The sequence below is a fragment of the Artibeus jamaicensis genome, unplaced genomic scaffold (genome assembly GCF_021234435.1).
Source record: "Artibeus jamaicensis isolate MK-2021 breed Jamaican fruit bat unplaced genomic scaffold, CSHL_Jam_final contig_685, whole genome shotgun sequence".
Classification (NCBI taxonomy): domain Eukaryota; kingdom Metazoa; phylum Chordata; class Mammalia; order Chiroptera; family Phyllostomidae; genus Artibeus; species Artibeus jamaicensis.
The window spans coordinates 26280520-26300554 of record NW_026521924.1 but is presented as its reverse complement, the minus strand read 5'-3'; the positions used below and the strand labels follow the sequence as shown (position 1 = coordinate 26300554).

The following is a 20035-nucleotide window of genomic DNA, read 5'->3' as shown; positions in this document are numbered from 1 at the left end:
TGATTTAAAAAACATATATACTCTTTCTGTTTCCCTTTTCAAAAATGCATAACAGAGTCGATGTCTTCAAAGTGCCCCACTACCCTCCTTTGGAAAGCTTTCTAGGAAAATATAAATGACTAAATTTGGGTTAAGCGGAAGTAGAACAGCTGAGTCGCCAGATAAGCACGTAAGAAATGCTGATGAAGTCAAAGCGGCGGCCTCCCTGGGGAGCCAGGCTTCTTGGCACCGCTGACACCTTGGGTCAGTGCTGGGGACTGTCCTGTGCACTCTAGGACATTCAGTGCCCCCACCCCCAGCAACCCCGGGCCTCGACCCCCTGGAAACCAGTAGCACTCCCTCTGAATCAGGGCCATCAAAAACAGGTTCCGACATTGCCAAATGTCCCCTGGAAGGACAAGCTCATCCCCAGGGGAGAGCCGCTGCTCTGAAGGTCTCCAGTCCTGGAGAGCTGGCTGGGCGAGAGCTGGAACCTTCGAGAAACAGAGAGTGCTCAACTCACCCCAGGTTCCAGGGCGCAGAAAGGTAGAGAAGGCCATTGGACCCCCGCAGAAAGCTAGCCAAACCCCGACACCAGAAGGGAACGAGGGGAGACAAGGGGGAAGTTGTAACAACTCCACCTCGGATGTAAATAAAGTTGCAAATGGCAAAATGAACCCAGGGCCATAGGCAAAGAACAACATGCGGGATCAGGAAGGGATTATATTAGGGATTTAAACACTGATTAACAGGAGTTTTACATTTGAGTGGATTAAAGAAGACCAAACCATCTCACCTCAAATCAATCCAAAACCGGCCAAATTAAATCACTGTTGGGAGTATACGGTTTGTATACAAACGGTGACATACCAGGCATGCTTGTCTGTACCAATTTATTTTGATTTACTTATGCATCAGTTATAACGGAGATCACACTGTATTCGCTGTATTTGCACACACAGAGATGCGTGTGGTTCTTTGTCAGTGGCTGGAGAGTAGTCCACTAGGAATCGATAGTTGTCGAGTCGTTCAGGCCACCTGTTTCCGGGCTTTGCTGCGACCCAGCAACACTGCCCCACACGTTCCCTGTCTGCGCACCTTTGGTGGCATGTGGCTATGCTGGTAGAATTGACATCTCTGGATGAAAGAGCCTGTACACTTACAGTTTTGTTAGATACAGGTACACTGCCCTCCAAAGTGAGTGTGACATTTACACTCTCACCCGCAGTGCCGGGTGGGGGCTCCCCGCCTCTTGCTGAGTGCGATGGGGTTTAATCACACCCTCCCCCCGGATCTGAGGGACCCAGCAACTGAGAGAGTTGGAGGGGCTACCGTACGGAGGCATGGAGGGGGGAGCACAGAGCAAGCCAGATCTGCAGGGGCCGCTTTTACTGGAGGAGAGTACCAGCAAACGACACACTCTTCCAAATGCTGTTCATCATCAAAATCAGAACGTTTCAATCAAGGGGGTGATTCCCCTAGAGAGGCCCAAACTCTCCTATCTGCAAATACACTGCTGGAGAAGCCATCGGCAGGAACTGTAGGTGACCGTGTCATTGGAGAGAAGTGGCGCACCGGTGGCCCCTGACTGAGGCCGAGTGGCAGGCCCGCTGGATCCACAGTCAGAAACCCGGAGATGCTGCCCACAGGTGCCATCCTGAGCTCTCCTTGTCCCTGAGGCCCAGTGAGGCCCCCAGAGAAGGTGCCCAGAGCCTGGCTGTGGGGACTATTTGGCTGAGAGAAGGACCAGGCAGGGGGGCGGGGAGAGGTGTGTGTTATTTTTGAGCCTCTGCATCACCTGGGGACTTGTTGGAAGTACGGATTCTTTGGGTCGCCCGGACCCAGACCCGCTGAATCAGCCACCTGAGTTCTAACGAGCCCCGCTTCCTCCCCCCCCCACGATTCCCACGCACACGCAAGTTGGGGAAGGAGTGTCCTAGCTACATCTCCCCAGCTCATCCTCCCCAGCAGCCCTGCAGTGGGGCTCTGGACCGTCACTAACCTTGACAATGTTCTCCCTGTCGATTTCTGTGCTCCGCCTCTCTCTCGCCTGGGTATTCCTATTTCTGGTTGCATTTCTTATTGTCTCTAAATTGTCTTCTGTGTTTTTATTGCTCGCTCTCACTCTTTTTCTGTCCCTGTGTCTTTACCTCTCTGTCTCTGTGTCTGTCTCCACGTCCCTCCCCTTCCAACTGCCTTTACCTCTTGCGGTTTCTGTCTGGTTCTTTATGTCTTGGGCTCGCCGCCCCCTCCGGGGCCCAGGCCGTCCGTCTGAGAGTGCACCCCCTGTACCTGATGATCCCTGCCACGGTGGGCTGCTCCTACGCCTTCATGCTCCCAGTCTCGACGCCCCCCAACTCAATTGCCTTCTCCTCTGGACATTTGCTGGTCAAAGACATGGTGAGTCTGGGCATTTTCTGGTGGAGCCCGGAGAGGTGGGTGGACACCGAGTAGTGGGGAGGACTTCTGCTCCCCCCCCAGCCCCACCCCCCTCCAATTTCTGCATAGGTCAAGGTCATTCTGAGCAGGACCAGGAAGATACATTAGCAAAGACTCGTTGCTTAGACAACTCCAGGGAACACTGCCTAAGAGACCATTTGCCAAAAGTTTGCTTCAGGGACTAGGGGCTTGCCCCTTGCTGTGGGCACTGCTCTCTCTTCTTGCTCGTCTGGCTGATGGCTCTGTGCCCAGAATCTTTAGGACAGAGGATCAGCAGGCCACACCCTGGGACTTAGGGGTAGATGTCAGTCCCCAGCCAGCTGGGGAGTGAGACGGAAGTCCAGGGTTGCGGCACTGGGGGGGAGCCCCGGCTTTCGGCAGGGTTGGCATTGGGCAGTGCGTCCCCCTCCCCCAGGCTCCTTGCTGAGTCCGCCCCTCCCTCTCTCCTCCGGCCTCCAGCTGCCCCTTCCCCTCCACCCCTGCCTGGAGGGCTGTACACTGGGCACTCAGAATGCAAAAAACGTTCCTAAGCTGGTGCAACCGTGAGGGTGATCTGCTTCACCAGTTCGTGATGCTGGCTTCTGGTGTCAGGGACCCACAGGATAGACAAGACAACCAGAGGGAGAAAGAGATCCCGGAGCAAACAGTGTAACCCGAGGCTGTTAAGTGACTAAGTGACTAATAAGGTGGAACCGAGCAGGCATTTTGAGTCAGGCTCCCGAGGGCCTGGCAAAGGAAGAGCCAGCCTTCCCCCAGTTCCTCCGAAGCGTGGGCCGGGCTCCTTCCAGTCCCCCAGACTTGCCAGGGGCTTTAAGAGCCCCCAGCTCAGAGGCAGCATCAGGCAGCTTCCGACCTTGCCAAGTGCCCTCCTTCCTTCACGGTGGACGACATACCCTTCCCATGAGCCCCTGGGGTAATATTCTTTTCACAGTTTTGCTAAACCAACTTGCATTTAAAAAAAAAAAAAAAACTTAAGAGTATTTAAAAAGAAAAGTTAGCGATGCACATGTAAGTGGAAAACCAGTACTGCATGTCATTGAAGGCAAGTCTAAAAATAAATGCAAAGGGGGAAAAGGGAGCAAAATACTGACGTTCTCTCCGATGACAGTCGCCCGGAGAAGGTTCTGGACCCCTACTTGTTCAAGAGGGCAGTTGGAGAGGAGGAAGGAAGCATCCAGGGCACAGTGGCAGCACCTAAGGGAGACTCGCTCTTCGAGGACAGGGTTTGAACAGCAATTGAAAGGGGAGTCACTTTCTCACCGTGAGGTCCACGCTGGAAAGCCAGGGTGGACCAATCAGAAAAGCAAGCTGGGAAAAGGGTGTTCAGCCCACATTCGATGGTATAGTACGTGAGGTCAGCCTGGGCAGGGGGCAGGTGGGCAGGTCTTTCCAGCTACTTAAGAGGTAAAAATTTCCAGAGGTCAAAGCCTTCCCAGTCAACTAGTGCAGCCTTCACTGGACACGCTGTGTGGTGGAGGGCAGGGGGGAGGTTGTTGGAGGGTCCCGTCAGATTGCTTCCGAGTTGTGTGGCTTCGCATAAGCCAGCTCCTCTGTTGTAGAATGAGAACGACAACAATAACAGCCCTTGTGGGCTTACTCTCGGGTTTAAGCGGCCCTATGACAGCCGCAAGGCGCAGTGCCTGGCAGCTGGAAACCACTCACTGAATGGTGACGTTTGCAGCTCTTGAGCGACAGCCTGGGGTGGTATGAAGGTGGAAGTGGGTGTCCGCCGAGCTGGGTTCGGGTGAAGGACTCTGGTGGGTGGCTTTCCATCCACAGGTGGGGTCTCGAGCCTGCGCTCTGTTTTAGGTGCGGACTGGCTTCCTGATGAACCTGCTGGGCGTCCTGCTGCTCAACGTGGCCATCAACACCTGGGCACAGACCATCTTCCAGCTGGGCACCTTCCCAGACTGGGCCCACAACCACTTAGCCAATGTCACGGCACTGCCCACCACATCTGTGGCCAACGGCACACTGGGGACCGTCTGAGTCCTCCCTGGAGCGTCTCTTTGGCCCGGGCCCTCCCAGAAGGCTCTGCCGTCGTCACCTGCTGTTAGGACCAGACAGGACGGTCCAGAGGCACTCTGTGATCCAGTAAGCAGCAAGGAAGGGTGACCTCGAGGGCCCCGCTCGGGTCAACAGGTTCATTATCTAGGACTCCTCCTCCTCTCTCGTGCAGTTCAGGGCCCAGATATTTCACAAACCTGCTTCCTGAGAAACAAGCTCCTTTATCTCCAAGCCAGCATGTGGCCGGGGTGCAAGAGAGCCCAACTTCAGCGACAATAAGCAACTCCAGGACGGCATTTGTCCCTAACAGTTGGGACGGGGAGTCCATCCCCGGGGCCCAGCTAACATTCCCCACTGGCTTCTGTAGGTTGCACTCCTGAGGGGCCATCCTGCCTTCAGGGGTCACCTGCCCCAGAGAGGTTTTTGGGCGGCTGGTGATGTTCCTTCCGCTCCACTCATTCCAGCTGCTCGCCACCGCCGATGCCTGTTCTGTTCAGCTGGTGCCCGTTCTGCACCGATTGTTTGACCATTTGCCTGCTGACACCTGGCGGGTAAGGGAATTTTCAGTCTGCGGAGACACGGGGAGGGACAGGTGACTTCCTGAGGACAAGGAGACCGTGCAAAGCCTCCTTGCTGTCTCTCTGGTTCCCAAGCGCACCAGGGGAGTTCTAGAAACCCCCCACTGACATCTTTATTCAAGCTTTTAGGATTCTCCTGTTTAATCTGATTCAGTTTGTCCGTGATTCTGGAGTCGGGCCCCTCCAGCCAGGCCCCTGCTGCGTGTGACCCACACGGCCTTTGTGGCTGCTGTGTGCTTATCAGCTGGTCATTACCTCCCCAAGCTGCCCCGAGTGGTGAGCATGTTTGGTTAGCAAAGGCCGCATTTTTTTCGGGGGTGAGAGAAAAGTCAAAAGGTAAACCAGAGTCTTGAAAAGAGCTGCTACAATGTCTCGGGCAGGCAAATCCCATAATCCCCCTCTACAGAGGGGTACCCTGGGACTTTCCGTGAGTCAGTGGCCGGTGGGGGCTCTCCTAGGGGATTTGATCACTCTGGTTTCCAGTGGAAACCTCTGGGCATCTCCAGTGGGCTGCACAGTACCAGGCCCGGCGGATGCTCCGGCCGTGTCTGTGGAATGAATTCGTGGTCCAGCATCAGCACCACCCGCACGCCTCGCCTCTCCTCTCCTCACCCCGCACCTGTGAGGAATGAGGCTCCCTGAGCAGCTGCCTGGGCTGGGGAAGCAGTTCCCAGACACTGAGCCCATCCTCTGTTCAGCAGGAGTGAGTCATGGGTGTTTCCCTGGAAGCAGAGGGGAGGCTGGAGGAGAGGCCCCTGAGCTAGAGAATGAGTGCACCCCCTTCCCGCAGGAGTAGACCTTCAGTACTTAGTCACAGTCACAGCCCCTGGGGGGTGGGGGAGGCGCACTCCCGTGCAGCAGGGGCGGGAAGACATGCATTCACAGAGAAACCCGTGGTACTTGTAACCAGATGAAGCACGATTTCAAATACTTCTGATCGAAAATGCTATAAAGTAAAGAATGTGAATCGACACTGGTGCTGGAGAATTTTTATCTTTGGGATGTAAAAGAGCATCAAAGCCCCAAGTTCCTGAGCTGCGTCAGGAATCCACAGAACTGACCCCCCTGAGAGGTCACTTCCCTAAGAAAGTGACCTTCCTTACTGCTCTCCCCTCTCTGTTCTACTCCGGCCAGGTAAACTCTTCTGCATCAGGGCCTTTGCACGTGCTGTTCCCGCTGCCCAGAGCACTTTGCTCCTGCACATAAGCTCACTTCCCCCTTTTCTGCAGGTCTCTGCCCAAATGACACCTCCCAGAGATGCTCCTCCTCTAACCATCTGGTCTAAAATATCATCCTCATTACTCCCCATCCTGTTATACTTCTGTATTTTTCTTTGTATTTAGTCAGGACATGGTGGTGTTTATTTTCTTATTTACTAAATGTCTCTCTCTCTCTAAAATATAAACTTATGAGAATATAAACTTTATTTTGCTCAGTGCTGTAACTCCAGTGCTGAGGACAGTTTCTGACACATACTAGGTGCTCAGTAGATAATATTTGGTAAATGAACCTATACCAGAATCAATGGGAAAGCAATCGCCCCCTCTGATTTGGGGTCTATTTGGTTCAATTCTTGGCTCCTGCTTCTTCTATCTGTTCATTGGACAATGTTTATTTCTCCTGTGCTCATTCGCTGTCCCACACCACATGGCACTTGCATTCTAGGGGAGGAGTCAGGCAGATAAGTAAACAAAGTGTTTCTAGGTCATGATCTGGGCTAAGCAGAAAATGAAACTGGCCAACGTGACAAACTGGTTCAGAGACTACTTCAGCCGGAGCAATTAGGGAGGACTTCTCTGGGGAGGCGGCACTGGGCTGAGGCCAAAGGAGTCAGCCTTGTGCTCATGGTGCATGGGAAGATGGGGGATGGCCAGGGTGGTGCCGGGTCATTGGAAACATACCAGGGACTCGTATCTAGAATATAAGAGGAAACAGGGAGAAACAAAACCAAAACAAAACACCTGTTTCGGTGACCTGCGGTTACATTACAAATCACCTTTATAATCAGGGCCTTAAAAGGCAACAATTTATTGGCTCAGGTTTCTGCCTTTGGAGAGAGTTCTACAGGGATGGTTTCGTCTCCGCTTCACATGCCGTGGTCAGGGCCACTTAGCTGGGAGTGTGGCTGGAGCCGGAATGTCCGCGATGGCTGTGGGCCCTCCAGGGTAATGTGGCTTTTCCAGGAGTCCAGCCTGGACCTCTTTACATGACAGCAGGCTTCCAGGAAGGCAAAAGCAAAAGCTACAAGGCTCCTTTGGGTCTGGACTTGGGAGTCCAAGGACATCCATTCTTCCATATTCAATTGCTCAAAGCAGATCACGAGTTGTCCTGGTTCAAGGGCAGGAAATAGACTCCGCCCTTCAGACTGTATGTGGGAGGAGTGGCATCCACGTACAGTGGAGGAGAGGGTTAGCGTCACCTTTGGGAGCCTTCAGCCATAACACCCAAGAGAAAATCGAGCGAAAGATATAAATCTGCCGTTCTGAAAAAGAACATCTAGGTAGCCAGCAAGTTAATAAAGAAATGCTCAAATCCACTTGTAGTCACGTGAATGCACGTCCATCCAGTCAGACTGGCCGACCCTGGAACAGCGGGCAATGCGCGGGCTGAGATGGGAGAAAACAGAAACCCTCGCGTCCTGCTGGGGAGACGCCGAACTGTTCCTGTGAGCCCAGCAAGCAGCCGAGGGGGTGTTGTCTGCATTCCCTGTACCCCGTCGCCCTGTTCCTGGGTTTACGGCCCAGCAAAACGGTCCCTACGGAGATCCAGGGGAGTCCAGCCCACAGCCTGCAGGCCGGATGCAGCCCAGGTTGGCTATGAACGTGGCCCAACACAAAATCGTAAATTTACTTTAAAACTTTTTTTTCCCACTCATCAGTTTTCATTAGTGTTTGTGTATTTAATGTGTGGCCCAAGGCAACTCTTCCAGTGTGGCCCAGAGGCACCAACAGGTTGGAGGCCCCCATCAGGGGACGTTTGTGCCACTGTTGTTTGAGGGGCCATTGAGCTGGAGGCCACCTGGGTGACCATTCCTGGTGGCACTATTTAAATGAAATGTGGAGGCGGCACAGGGTGAGAAATACGGCTTCCGGGAGCGGTGAACAGCAGGCCCGGGGAGGGGTCTGACGGACGTGTATTCCGGCGCACACAGGCCGGGGCAGAAGTCGGTCGGCAGCTGTTCACATGGAAAATAACACAACCATTAACGCACTCGATGGGAGAATAAGCTGTGTTTCGCGTACTCACAACTGCCAACCTACTTTTGCCCGCTATCAAAAAACTTTGTGTAGGTCAGTGGGCAGCGGAACAGAAGCGCTGATGGTCAATGAGAAAAATGGGTGTCAAAGTCCCTGAGTGGGGACTTCAGGGAGCCGGGTCGCAGTCGGCTTCACCCCCGATGTGCTTAGGACCCGAAGAGGCCCTATACCATTTCGCACTTTGGTTTCTGCCTCCGAGAGCTGAGAACGCGTAGTCAGGGTCTCAAAGGCAGCTAATAAGCACATGAACCAGCTGATTTGAGGACAATTTATCAAAAGGTCTGGTTACAAGGTGTGGGCGGAGGACTGAGGAACAACCAGGGAAGGCTGGGCCCCAGAGGTAGCAGGGAGGGGCGCGTCATGAAGAAGCAGCCCCGGCCTGAGGTCTGGGACAGAGGCCTCGCTGGGGCCGGCATCTTTGGTCCCAGGGCGCATCCACTCTGGAGGACTCCACAGGGAAAGAGATGCCCCGATCTTCCTCTTCTCCCTTCCTCAGCTTTTCTGCTGGGGCACCCCGCTGGCCGACCCCAACTGTAGTAGTCAGAGTTCTCCAGAGAAACAGAACCAGGGGGATGTGTGTGAATGTATGGATGCCCAGGAAATTGTCCAAAAGCGGCCTGCTGGCAGAATTCTCTCTCACTCGGGAAGGCAGTCTGTTGGTCTCTTCAGGCCTTCGACTGATGACACGAGGCCCACCACATTTTGGAGAGCAATCTGCTTCACTTAAACTCCATTGGTTGAAATTTAAATCTCATCCAAATACACTCTCACAGAAACATCCAGAATCATGTTTGACCACATGCCTGGGCCTGGCCAAGGTGATGCATAAAATGAACCATCACACCAACAGAAGCTAAAATGTAAGAGAATCCTTCGCTGCAGCCCATCCAGGTCTACTTCTGGTGGCACAAGGCAGGGAAGAGCGAGGGATGGCTGGGTCTGGAGGGGCAAACTGAGAAAACGTGGCACAGAAGGTCGAGACCCTATCAGAGCTTGCAAAGTAGTGGTCCCCAGGACCACCTCCAGCCCACAGTCAGGTTCCGCCTCCCCTGCCTTCCATAAGTTTTAAACTATTCATTTATTGCTAGTATTTTAAGTTCAGAAGATTTCACATTAAAGCGTGAATTTATGTTTCTCTTGGAAAAGAAAATACCAAAAGATCTGGCAATATGCGACTTCATTGCTGTCTGACAACAATTGTTTGGAGGGAGAACCTCTTGTTTGCCACAGTCCCCACCACTCCTTAATGTGTTACACTGGCTCTCTTCATTTGACTCTGTCACCTTCCTGGCTTCTGAAGGCATTGAATCTCTGACTCCTAAGCAACGTGATCCAGAAGGTCCATTTCAGCTTCAGTAGTTGCAGGTTCTGATGCCCCGGAGCAGCAGTCATGGCAGAACTTTCCATGGCGACGGAAATCGTCTGCATCTGCCTTGTACAATACAGTAGCCACTTGCAACTGCAATGCACCTAGTTGGAATTCAGAGGGGCCACAAGTATAAAACATTTGCCCTGGCTGGTGTAGCTCGGTGGATTGAACATGGGCCTATGATGCAGTCGATTCCCAGTCAGGGCACAGGCTTGGGTTGCAGGCCAGTTTCCAGTGGGGAATGCATGGGAGGCAACCATACATTGATGTTTGTTTCCCTTCCCCTCTAAAGATAAATGAATAAAATCTAAAAAAAAAAAAGACCAAAAAACATACACCAAACTTTAATAACAGTACGACAAAAGTGAATGTAAACTACCCCATTAATAATTTTTCTATTGGTTGCATGTTTGAAGGATACTATTCTGCATGTATTAGGTTGAGTAAAGTCTGTTATTAAAATTAATTTCACTTTGTAGGTGGCTGCTAGAAAAAAATAAAATTACACACGTGGCTCCCATTCTGTTTCTATTGGACAGCACTGTCTGTTTGGGGAGATACCAGCCGCGTCTCCATAATCTCCAACCAACTGCAGGGCAGTAACATTCTTTTACACCCACAGGCTGTAAAATTCAATGACTCTCATACTATATATACCTCTGATTCTGATTCGAGATCTGAGGGTTGACCACTTCCTCTTCCGGTCCTGTCTTATGGCTCTGAATCCTCTACCCAGAAACCTCCCCCACAACAAAGCTGATTCTGTTCTGGTGATTCAGAAGCCCCTTCCGGGCGTTGTGGGCCTTGGAATCAAGTCAGCCTTATATAGGCAGAAGTGACCGCCTACATATGCTGAGAAAAGTCAAAAATATCTTCCACCCCTTTCCTCCCTGTGTTTCCCCCTCTTCCCAATCTCGCACACCCACCAGAGACCGTCAGGAAAGGACCCACATGGGCCTTCCCCGGTCAGCTGCCTGGGGCCAGCGCAGAAGCTGGGCAGTGCCGGTGTCTTCCAGGACTGCTCCTCTCTGACCAGCACAGCGCCCTGAAGTGTCCTGTGTGAGCGGAGCCTGGTCAGGGCATCCCAGAGGCCTGTACACCTAGGTCTGAGCTGCCCGGGACACGCTCAGGCACAGCCGTCAGCCGGGTGAGAGGGGGCAGGCAGGAGCGTTTATCTATTGTTTACCGGGCACTCTGCATACCATATTTCAGGGAACCCTCAAGCAACCCTGAGAAGCAGGTGCCGGTATTCTCATTATAGCAGTGTCCACGCAAGTTCAGAGAGGGATGGTGTGTCGCCCAAGATCACACAGCACACACGGTGGGTGGAAAATCTGGTAATGCTAGGCCTCATTTTCAAGGGCTCTCCGCCTTGGTGGGAGCAGATTAGAAGCTGCCCTTTGTGAAGGCGTCATGGCTGGGCACAGCCGTTTCCACCTGGACCGCTGTGCTCCTGACCTTGGCTAGCCAGCCCTGTGGGCACACGAGGTTACTGGTGCACTGAGTGCCCAGTTCTCTGCCTGCGCTTGGTGCCTGGCTCACCTTCCTGGAGCGGCTTGCGACCTGGGGAGGGTGGTAGGCTCTCTGAGGGCCACATGGGTCTCATTCAACTGTGTCACTTCTCCTATCTGGGTCACAGGACATCCTCCTCCAGGCCCAAGCAAGCAACCCAGGCAATGAGTCCTTATAAGGGAAGAATGCCACGTAAGGGTCAACCCTGACTGGCCCCCTCTGGCAGGGTGGGGACCTCCTAAGGAGGCTGTCCTATAGGTAGTGCCAGGGCACACAGGTGCTGGGAGAGGACAGCTGCAAGTGTACCTATGGCAATGACTGCTGCCAAGTGCATACAGGAAATGCACATTTATTGAGCACCTACTGTTTGCAGTGCCAGAAGCACCACAAGGTCCTCGGGAGTCCTGGGACTCGCCTCCACCCGGCAGAGCACGGGGGCTGACCAGCTGGCCGTGGGGCAGGACTGCTGGATGTAAATCACGGCTCTGCCTCGCACTGGCTCAGTGGCTTGGTGAAGGGACTTAACTCTCTGAGTCTCCATTTTTTTGCAACAGAGAATGGCAATCACAACAGTCCCTACCACAAAGGGTCATTTGATGTAAGGACTCAATGAATTTGCATAGAAACATGTCTGGTGCAAAGCAAGTGCTCAGTAAAGGTTAACCGTTATCATCACTATCTTTTAAGAGGAGGAAGGTGAGACTGAGAGAGATGAGGTGGCCTGCTCAAGGCCACACAGCCTGGGAGGGACGCAGCTGTGCTTTGAAGCCAGGTCCCCATTGGTCTGAAGATAGGAAGGGAGTTGGAGAGAAAGACCAGAGCCACTGATGGTTGGAGAAGAACCTTGGCAGAAATCCAGGGGTCTCCCTTGGGTCCCCACCCCCTAAGAGTTAGGGCACGTAACTATGGACGGGGAGGGAAAGAGGAAGCTGAGCAGATTTCTACTCCCAGCACTACCCTACCACCAGGGAGCCGGATGGCTTCCCCGAGCCTCAGTTTCCTCCTCTGTGAAATGGGGCTAATGCCACCTTCCCGTCATCAGGACTAGAGCTGTTGCTTGGAAAAGGCTCTTACTCTCCTCCCACACCTCCTACCCACGCCTGCCTGACTGGAGAGGAGGAGGCAGCCTGCCCAGCCCACTAGGAGGTGGGCCCCACGGGGCGGGACAAGGAGACCAGGAGGACTTAATCAAGGGCAGAAAAGCAGAAGTGACAGGGCTCCCCGAGCGCTGGAGGACTCAGTTCCTCCCACTTCCTCTCCACCTGTCATTGCTGCCTAAGGCCGCCTGGCTGGCTCCTCTGCTATTCGGGAGGCATGAGGACTCTCTGGGGGACAGCTGAGCACCTCGTCAGGACCGGGTAGGTCTGGGGACCTTGGGCACGGGGGCCACAGACAAGAGAACAGTCAGGCCTCTGGGAATGAGTCTAGGTCTCGGCTGAGCCATTCCCTGGCAGCAGGACTGGGTAAATCCTCACCGCCTTGAGCCTCGGTTTCCCCATCTGGGAAACTCGAGTGAGAACGCGGTCTACCAGGCTGGCGTGGGAACTGAAGGAGAAAAGGCACACAGAGGGCTTGCTGCTGCGGTATGTGGCTCGGAGGGAGCGCCCAGTAACGGCAGCTGGAAGTCTCATGGCCAACCCTTCACACAGGCCTTGGCACCCGATGGGACTTAGAACTGGCTTTCCTTTCCCATAGTGTTTACAGTGGCTTGTATTTCACAGCTACCAGGTTTCCAACACTAATTATACCGTAGGAGGGGTGTCTAGCCACAAGTCAAAATGACTTCAGGGCCTGGGAAGGCCCTAATTCATGATCTCCAGCCTCAGGGGAGTGCTCCTTGCCGCCCACGTGTGGATCATTTCCCTAGTCCGTTTCCTTTCCCACTCTCCTGGACACCTACGTTATATCTCCTCCTTTAACCGAAGGCTGCCATCGACTCCTCCAGCATCCCCACCATCAGTGCTGACGCTTCCTGCTCCCCCGAGCAAACAGAAGCAGACACGCCACAGCCACAACTCTGTATGAAGCAGCCACTACACGCCAGACACTGTTCTGGGCACTCTGGACATGTCAGTGATCAGAGACCAAGTCCCTGCCTGGTGGCTGCTTTAGTAACAGATCACAGCTGACATGACACAATTTCCCAGACACAAAATGACCCTAGGAGATACTACTTTTATTGCACCATTTTACAGATGAGAAAACTGAGGCACAGAGAGGTTATGAAACCCAGCCGAGATCACACTGACGGTGAGTGGTAAAGTGGGATTTGAACGCAGGCAGTCTGGAGTCGTGCCTTTAACCACTGCTGTGTTCCCTGTACATCTGATGATACTGATCTGTAATTGCCCCCTTTGCCTGTCCACTCACCGTCCCCTGTACCCATTTCCTCTGCCTTCCCACCTGCTGTTAAGAGTGAATGGCCCCTGCTGCTTTCTAAGAGCAGCCCCACGTTTTGTGTTCTTGGTCTGACCTCTGCCACCCATGAGGAGGTCACTGCAAGAAGCCTCCCCTTCACCAGTGTCCCCCCTCTTGGTTGGATCTCCCATCTACAAACCAGCCAGAATCGATCCATCTTAAATGAACTCTCTTGGTCACCCAGTGGCCAGTTCGCCCACTGGCTACTGCATTTTCCTGACCCATCAGCAGCATTTGACAGAGTTGATCGCTTCCTTCATCTGGAAACATTGTATTTATGAGGCTGTTCAAACACCCCATGGCTTGTTTCTCGGTCTCCTTCACTCATTCTGCTAGCCCTGGAACACAAGGGCTCAGTGCTCGGATCTCTCTCATCCTCACCAGCAAACGACTTGAGGAATCTCATCCTGCCCCTGACTTTAGACACCATCCATAAACCAGCAACACCCAACATTGTATCTCTAGTCCGATCTCTGCTCTGAGTCCCCAACTCATGTTTCCAACCACATACCCAACATCTCCATTGAATGGCTGAACTGGCAACTCAGATGTAAGCCTTTCACCTGCATTCCTCCTCTCCCCACTCCACTCAAACCTGCTTTAACCACAGACTTTTCTGCCTCGGGAAACAACCCCCCGATGCTTCCAGTTGCTCAGGCCACCAAATCTCCTGGCCGCATTTGTCTCACACCCACAGCCAGCCAGTCTGTCAGCCTTTTGTCTCTTCCAGGAACATGTATCCAGAATCCAACCTCTTCTTTCCATTTCTCTGCTGTCATGAGTATATGTTCTAGAAGGGTGAGGATTCTTGTCTATTCATTCATTCTGGTTTCTCCAGTGGCTGGCACATAGTAGTTGCTTAATAAATATTTGTTGAATAAATAACTATAAGGAAAATAAAGTAGAAAAGTTTCTCAGAGGTAAACTAATCCACTCTTCCCTTCTCTTCGCCCTCCCTTCAAAATTGTAGAGGAGACATTTAAGTCCACAAGGAAGAAATGCTCAGTGCTATACAGAGTGAACAGTGAAACAGTGTCTTTAGTTCTCTCTTTCATCTGCGCTTCTCTCTTCATGACTATTTCATCCCCTTGGGCCAGTTGGCCTTGCAAAATTGGAATTATGGACACAGGCAGCTCCAACATTCATTCTCACATCTTCCTGAGAACTGTGTGGAAACTGGACTTTTCCCTGACAACTCCAGTGAGAATAATCCTGGGGAAGGCTCTGATTGGTTCAGCTCAGATCATGTGGGTTTGAGGTGGATTATTCTGATTGGCCCACCTGGGAAGAGTGCCCACTCCTGCGGCTAATGGGGTGGAGCCTGCTAGCAGATGAAGGGTTTGTGGGGCAGGGACACGGGGCAGACACCAAACTCCCCACCCTCCTGACAGAGGTTCCCCAATTTTTGTGTGTACAGGTGCAGATTCTGGCACTTGGGACTCTCCAAGGCCCTTGTCCCACTTCAGGCTGCCTGGGTTGCCTTCTCTCAGCCTGTCCCAACCAGCTGTGGCCAGCTGTTGACTCAGCTCCTCCTATGTGGTTCCCTGGCTGCCGCGGCTGCAGGTCTGGCCCACCAATGGCTAGTGTCCTTGCTGCTTTATCCTCTGGGACCCTCGGCCATGGTGTCCACTGTCGGTGGCCTCCTGGTCTTCCTGGGGCTGGGCCTGGTGCCTCCGGCTCGCTGCCTGTTTGCCCTCAGTGTGCCCACCCTGGGCACAGAGCAGGGCCGCCGTCTGCTCCTGTCCTGGAGCACTGCCACCCTGGCTGTCACCGTGGTGCCCAACATCTTGGCCAATGTGGGCGCAGCTGGACAGGTGCTGAGGTGTGTCACTGAGGGCTCCCTGGAGAGTCTGCTCAACACCACACACCAGCTGCACGCAGCGTCCAGGACTCTGAGTCCCACTGGCCAAGGCCTGACACTCCAGGCCCAGGGCAATGGCTCTGTCTTCCGGCTTCATATGCTCCAGGTCACTCAGCAGGTCCTGGAGGACTTCTCTGGCCTGGAGTCCCTGGTCCGGGCAGCAGCACTGGGGACCCAGAGGGTAGTCACAGGGCTCGTCATGCTTGGCCTCCTGGTGGACTCAGCCCGATATCTCCATTGCTACCTGACTGACCTGCAGTTTGATAATGTCTATGCTACATGGCAGCTGGCCCAGCAGCTGGAAGAGGCCCGAGCCACACACCTGCTGGCGTCTCCACCAGCCTGGCTGCTTCGGGCAGCTTGGCCAAGGCTGTCCCAAGGGGAGCTGCTGAGCTGTCTACTGAGGCTGGGGCCACTCACCCTGCTCCTGCTGGCCACAGCTGTGACAGTGGCCACCGACCACGTGACCTTCCTCCTGGCACAGGCCACCGTGGACTGGGCTCAGAAGCTGCCTTCTGTGCCCGTTACACTCAAGGTCAAGTATGATGTAAGTGTGGTGATGGGAAGGCAGGTATAGAGTCATTTCCTTGAGGGAAGGGGTAGAATTTGTCAAATCCTTGGCCTGCGATTGAATTTTACTTACCTTCAAGTCATAGCCCTGGGAAGGACTGAGACCCTGGGGCACCATCGGATGAACTTAATTCCCACTCTGACCAGGCACAGTGGGCTCTGTGTTGACCCCACTGCAGGTGAAAGTACTGATACCCAGGGATGTGGCAGCAGGTCCTAGCCCCCTGTTTCTTATTATACAGATTGGATCTGTCCTCCTTTCCCTACAAGGTTATGGGAGCTTTCAATGGGATCGTCTCTGGAAGCACCTAGTAAGCACCGTGACCCACAGGAGATGTTTAATAATCATTGGCCATTATTAATAGGTCACATCTGTGACTATCAGACTGTGCATACCAGGGCTCAGGAAGGGCCTAGATCAGGAGCCCACCAGGTACGGCCCAGAGGCCAAATCTTGCCAGCTTCCTATTTTGTAAATTAAGTTTTATTGGAACACAGTTCTCCAAAGGCAAATGTGAGCTGTAGCAACAGAGACTGCAAGGTCAGCAAAGCCGAAATTACTTACTATTTTAATAGTTATATATAAAATATTTACTATCGAATTACTCTTAGATATTTACTATCGCATCAAGAGTTGTGGTTTTTCAGTCTCTTCTTCGGCCACTTTAGTGATGAAAACACAGAGGCTCAAAGAAGTTAGGGTGCTGGCCCACAGTTATCCAGCCTCACTGTGCCTGGCAGAGCCAAGCTGCACTGCGACGCTCGCGGGCTAGTTCACGTTCATGAACTCCTTCCGCCATAAGATCTTTATGTTTTATTTTTATGGTGAGATCACACACAAAGATCCATCACATGCCACATACCAAAGTATCAGACCCTGAGCTAGTGATATTAATAGCTAACATGTATTGAGTACTTATTTAATGCAAGAAAGTGTTCTTCGAACTGCATGAAATGAATTTAATCAATTTAGGGGTCATGGTCATTATTTTTTAATGAAATAGAATGGACTAGAAATGTAGGAGAGGACATTCTAGGTAATAAGGGTATGTACTGCCTTACAAAATTTTTCTTCAACCACAATGCAATTCATGCTTGGAAGATACTATGAAACGCTGCGGGTTACGATAAGGAAATGCCGGGCAACGTCCTCAGTGAGTTGTCTGTTGCATTGTATTTCCCCATGTGGACGAGGCCGTTGATCACAAGCCACACCATCATTTCAGGTGTCACCGGGAAAGAAAATGCTTCCAATGAAGCCATTGCCCGATGCCTTCTCACCGTTCAGATTTTCAATTACATCCATGTAAACTCGTTCACTTATTTTTAACACTTATTTTTAACCAGGGCTTTATTTCATCATACTTTTTGATGTAGAGAAAGCAAGAAACACAGTGAAGTCATTTTGGTGGTTTTCCTAAAACGCCCTCCCGCTCAAGCCTGACTTTTCTGAATGACTCTGGCTGAGCCGGTTGCTTTCGCTGCCTCTCACGCCACCCTGTTTGCTGTGCCCTCGCGCGCACAGCTGAGGCTCCACCCTCGTTTCCAGCATTTTCTTCCAAGCTGCAGACACCCGCTCTGCAGTTGGATGCTGGCACGCCGACCCTCTTAGAGAGCAGGGACGGGCATGAGCGCAGAAAGCAGTTATGAGTCCTTTTGATTGGAAGACACTTTTTGATCTAAAAGTCCAAATGTGGGGGTAAAAGATGTGAACCCAGAAGTGATGAAATAAGACAGCTCATTTCATTGTCCCTGTGACTCTGCCAGAGAGGAACTGCTAGCATCGCTACTTTACCGAGGAAGACACGGAGGCTCAGGGAAGTTAGGAATCTTGCCCACAGTCACCCAGCCCGTAAGCGGCGGAACGAGGGCTGCGCTGGGACTTCGGTGTGGCCTCGGCACATCCGCTTGCAGGAGCTCCTTCCCCCATTAAAAATAGCAATGACGTCACTGGGATGAACGCAAATGTGTATTAATAGTATATAGTGAAACACGTTCTTCAACTGAAAAGTTAATTTTAAATCCTGATTTGAAAAGAAAATGAAACATTTTCATAGGCCCCTGAAAGCACTGCGGGGCCCAGCACGGAGCCCGATAGGGAAATGGGCTCTGGGCCAAGCCAGGATCCGACCCAGGAAGTCTGACTCCCAAGTTCAAAGGGTTAACTTCTGACCTCCGTGTAGGCACCATTCTTCCTCCCTCCATCCTAACTCATGGAAAGTGTAGAACCTGATGCTTATGAGAGGATGTTAGGACCCGCCCTGGCTGGGGCTGCCCCTGGAACGTGCACCCACTGCATGAGCTCAGGGTCCCCATCTTTCAAATGAGGCTCAGGCTGGGCTGGACCTCGTAGGCGGGTGCGAATCTGACGGCAAAGACATTGGGAGTGTTCGGCCACTGCGGGCTCAACAAAGGGTTCACGCCCCAGAAACATGAATTTGTTTTCTTCTAAAGGGGAGCAATAATAAAAACTATTCTTTAAAGAGTGAATTATTTGGAGAGAAAGATAAACTTACTCTTCAAAGAGAGTCGTAATAAAAATAGCATTTGCACGGTGTTTTTCCTTTGGCAAAAAGCCTGTCTCAGACTCCTGATCCTATGATCCATCCTCGAACCCCAGAAGGCAATCATGACTCCTGCGTCCCTGCTGCGGATGAGGGCAGGGAAGGCTGACCCAGCCCCGCAAGGGAAGTGGTGGGGGACAGGGAATAGCGGTGGGGGACAGGGAATAGCGGGAGAGCGTGTGGGTTGACTTGGCCTTTTTGTCCTTTGTAAAGGCTGCATACACCGTCCTGGGCTTCATCCCCTTCCTCTTCAACCAGCCGCCTCAGGAGAGCCCCTTCCTGTCAGCCCACAACTCCTTCCAGTGGGAGCTCCGTTTCACCTCCCGCAGCTGCCCTCTGCTGCCTGCCCAGCGCCCCCACACCTCAGCCCCGCTGGCCGCGGGGGTCCTGCAACTCGTGGCTTGTTCCACAGTCCTGCTGGAGACCTACGCCCGTAGGTTGCGACACACCATCGCAGCTTCCTTCTTCAGCGCGCAGGAGGCAAGGAGAGTCCGCCACCTTTATGCCCGGCTCCAGAGGAGCTGCAACCGGAACCGAGACCAGCAGCCGCTCCTGCGGACTCCTTCCTGACCCCCGCACCTGGTTCTGCCCGCAAGCAGGGCAGGACACACAGGCCTACTGCATAGTGGACACGTGGAAAAACAGACAAGCTTGCAGAAGAGAGGGAAGATCTTTGGAGTTGCACGAACCTCAGTTGTAGCCTTGGCCCTTCTGCTTCCTCCCTGTGTGACCTTGGGTAGGTTGCTGCACCTATCTGAGCCTCAGTTTCTGCAGCTGCATAATGACAATGGTGTGATCTACTTTCCACATGGAAATGCGGTAAGGACAGAATGAAATTTGGGCCATGAAAGGCCTCCACCAACAGAGAAGGACTATGCCAAGGGGAAGGCAAGGAAGTGCAGAGATGGTTCAGCCCCACCCCTCACCCTGGCCAGGTGGGGGTCCGGCCAGGCTCTCACCTGCATCAACTGCTTTACCCGGTCGGTGGCAACTTTGCCTTATGAATGTGTCTAAATGCTCCTGGAACTTATTTATATGCCCCCAAATCATCTGAACTTGATAGTAATCTAAAGTGGTCTTGATTTTGTAAATAAATGTATTTATTAAATCCTAAATTAGAACTAAGTTGCCCCTTTGCTTTAAATTCCTTTAGGGGCCTCCCATGTGGGCCCATTGGGTTTAGCCAAGGAAAATACAGGCCTCCAGGTTCAGTGTGCATTTTAGATAAACAACCTACATGGGGTTAGTGTCCTTGGGACATACTGTCCTTATACTAATCATACTTAGACTGCGCTCATATTGGTTGTCTACCTGAAATTCAGATTGAACTGGTTAACTGCGCTTTAACTGGCAACTCTCTGCCCATCAAAGTCATAATAAATCGCAATTCCCTGCTCTGTGGTCTTGGCACTTCCTGCTTCCCCTCCAGATAATTCTCCACCCTCCTTTCAACTGCCCTCCTTCCCAGGGGTCTGACCTCC

At 52.6% G+C, this 20035-nt stretch overlaps 2 protein-coding genes across 5 annotated transcripts in view; both read left to right on the top strand.

Annotated features, from left to right (window-relative positions):
- The window catches only part of SLC13A3 (solute carrier family 13 member 3), a 59712-nt gene extending 53736 nt beyond the window's left edge, over nucleotides 1–5976 (top strand). For all 4 annotated transcript variants that reach the window (XM_053671065.1, XM_037164448.2, XM_053671064.1 and 1 more), the window contains 2 exons: nucleotides 2242–2379; nucleotides 4228–5976. In XM_053671065.1, coding sequence (XP_053527040.1) covers nucleotides 2242–2379; nucleotides 4228–4407 — 318 coding nt within the window. In that variant the 3' untranslated portion in view covers nucleotides 4408–5976. The remainder of the gene's footprint in view (nucleotides 1–2241; nucleotides 2380–4227) is intronic.
- A 6451-nt stretch (nucleotides 5977–12427) lies between these two features.
- Nucleotides 12428–19619, top strand: OCSTAMP (osteoclast stimulatory transmembrane protein). The gene is made up of 3 exons (XM_037164554.2): nucleotides 12428–12499; nucleotides 14977–15967; nucleotides 18768–19619. Exons 1-3 carry the CDS (start codon nucleotides 12456–12458, stop codon nucleotides 19122–19124), a joined length of 1392 nt encoding a protein of 463 aa, XP_037020449.2. The 5' UTR covers nucleotides 12428–12455; the 3' UTR covers nucleotides 19125–19619.
- Nucleotides 19620–20035: the final 416 nt, after the last annotated feature.

Bases quoted from the DNA above. Each gene is read 5' to 3' on its own strand.
- OCSTAMP (XM_037164554.2), top strand. From the start codon at position 12,456: ATGAGGACTCTCTGGGGGACAGCTGAGCACCTCGTCAGGACCGG. The intron at 12,500-14,976 runs GTAGGTCTGGGG...TTGTGTGTACAG, and splicing joins GAGCACCTCGTCAGGACCGG to GTGCAGATTCTGGCACTTGG. The intron at 15,968-18,767 runs GTAAGTGTGGTG...TCCTTTGTAAAG, and splicing joins CACTCAAGGTCAAGTATGAT to GCTGCATACACCGTCCTGGG.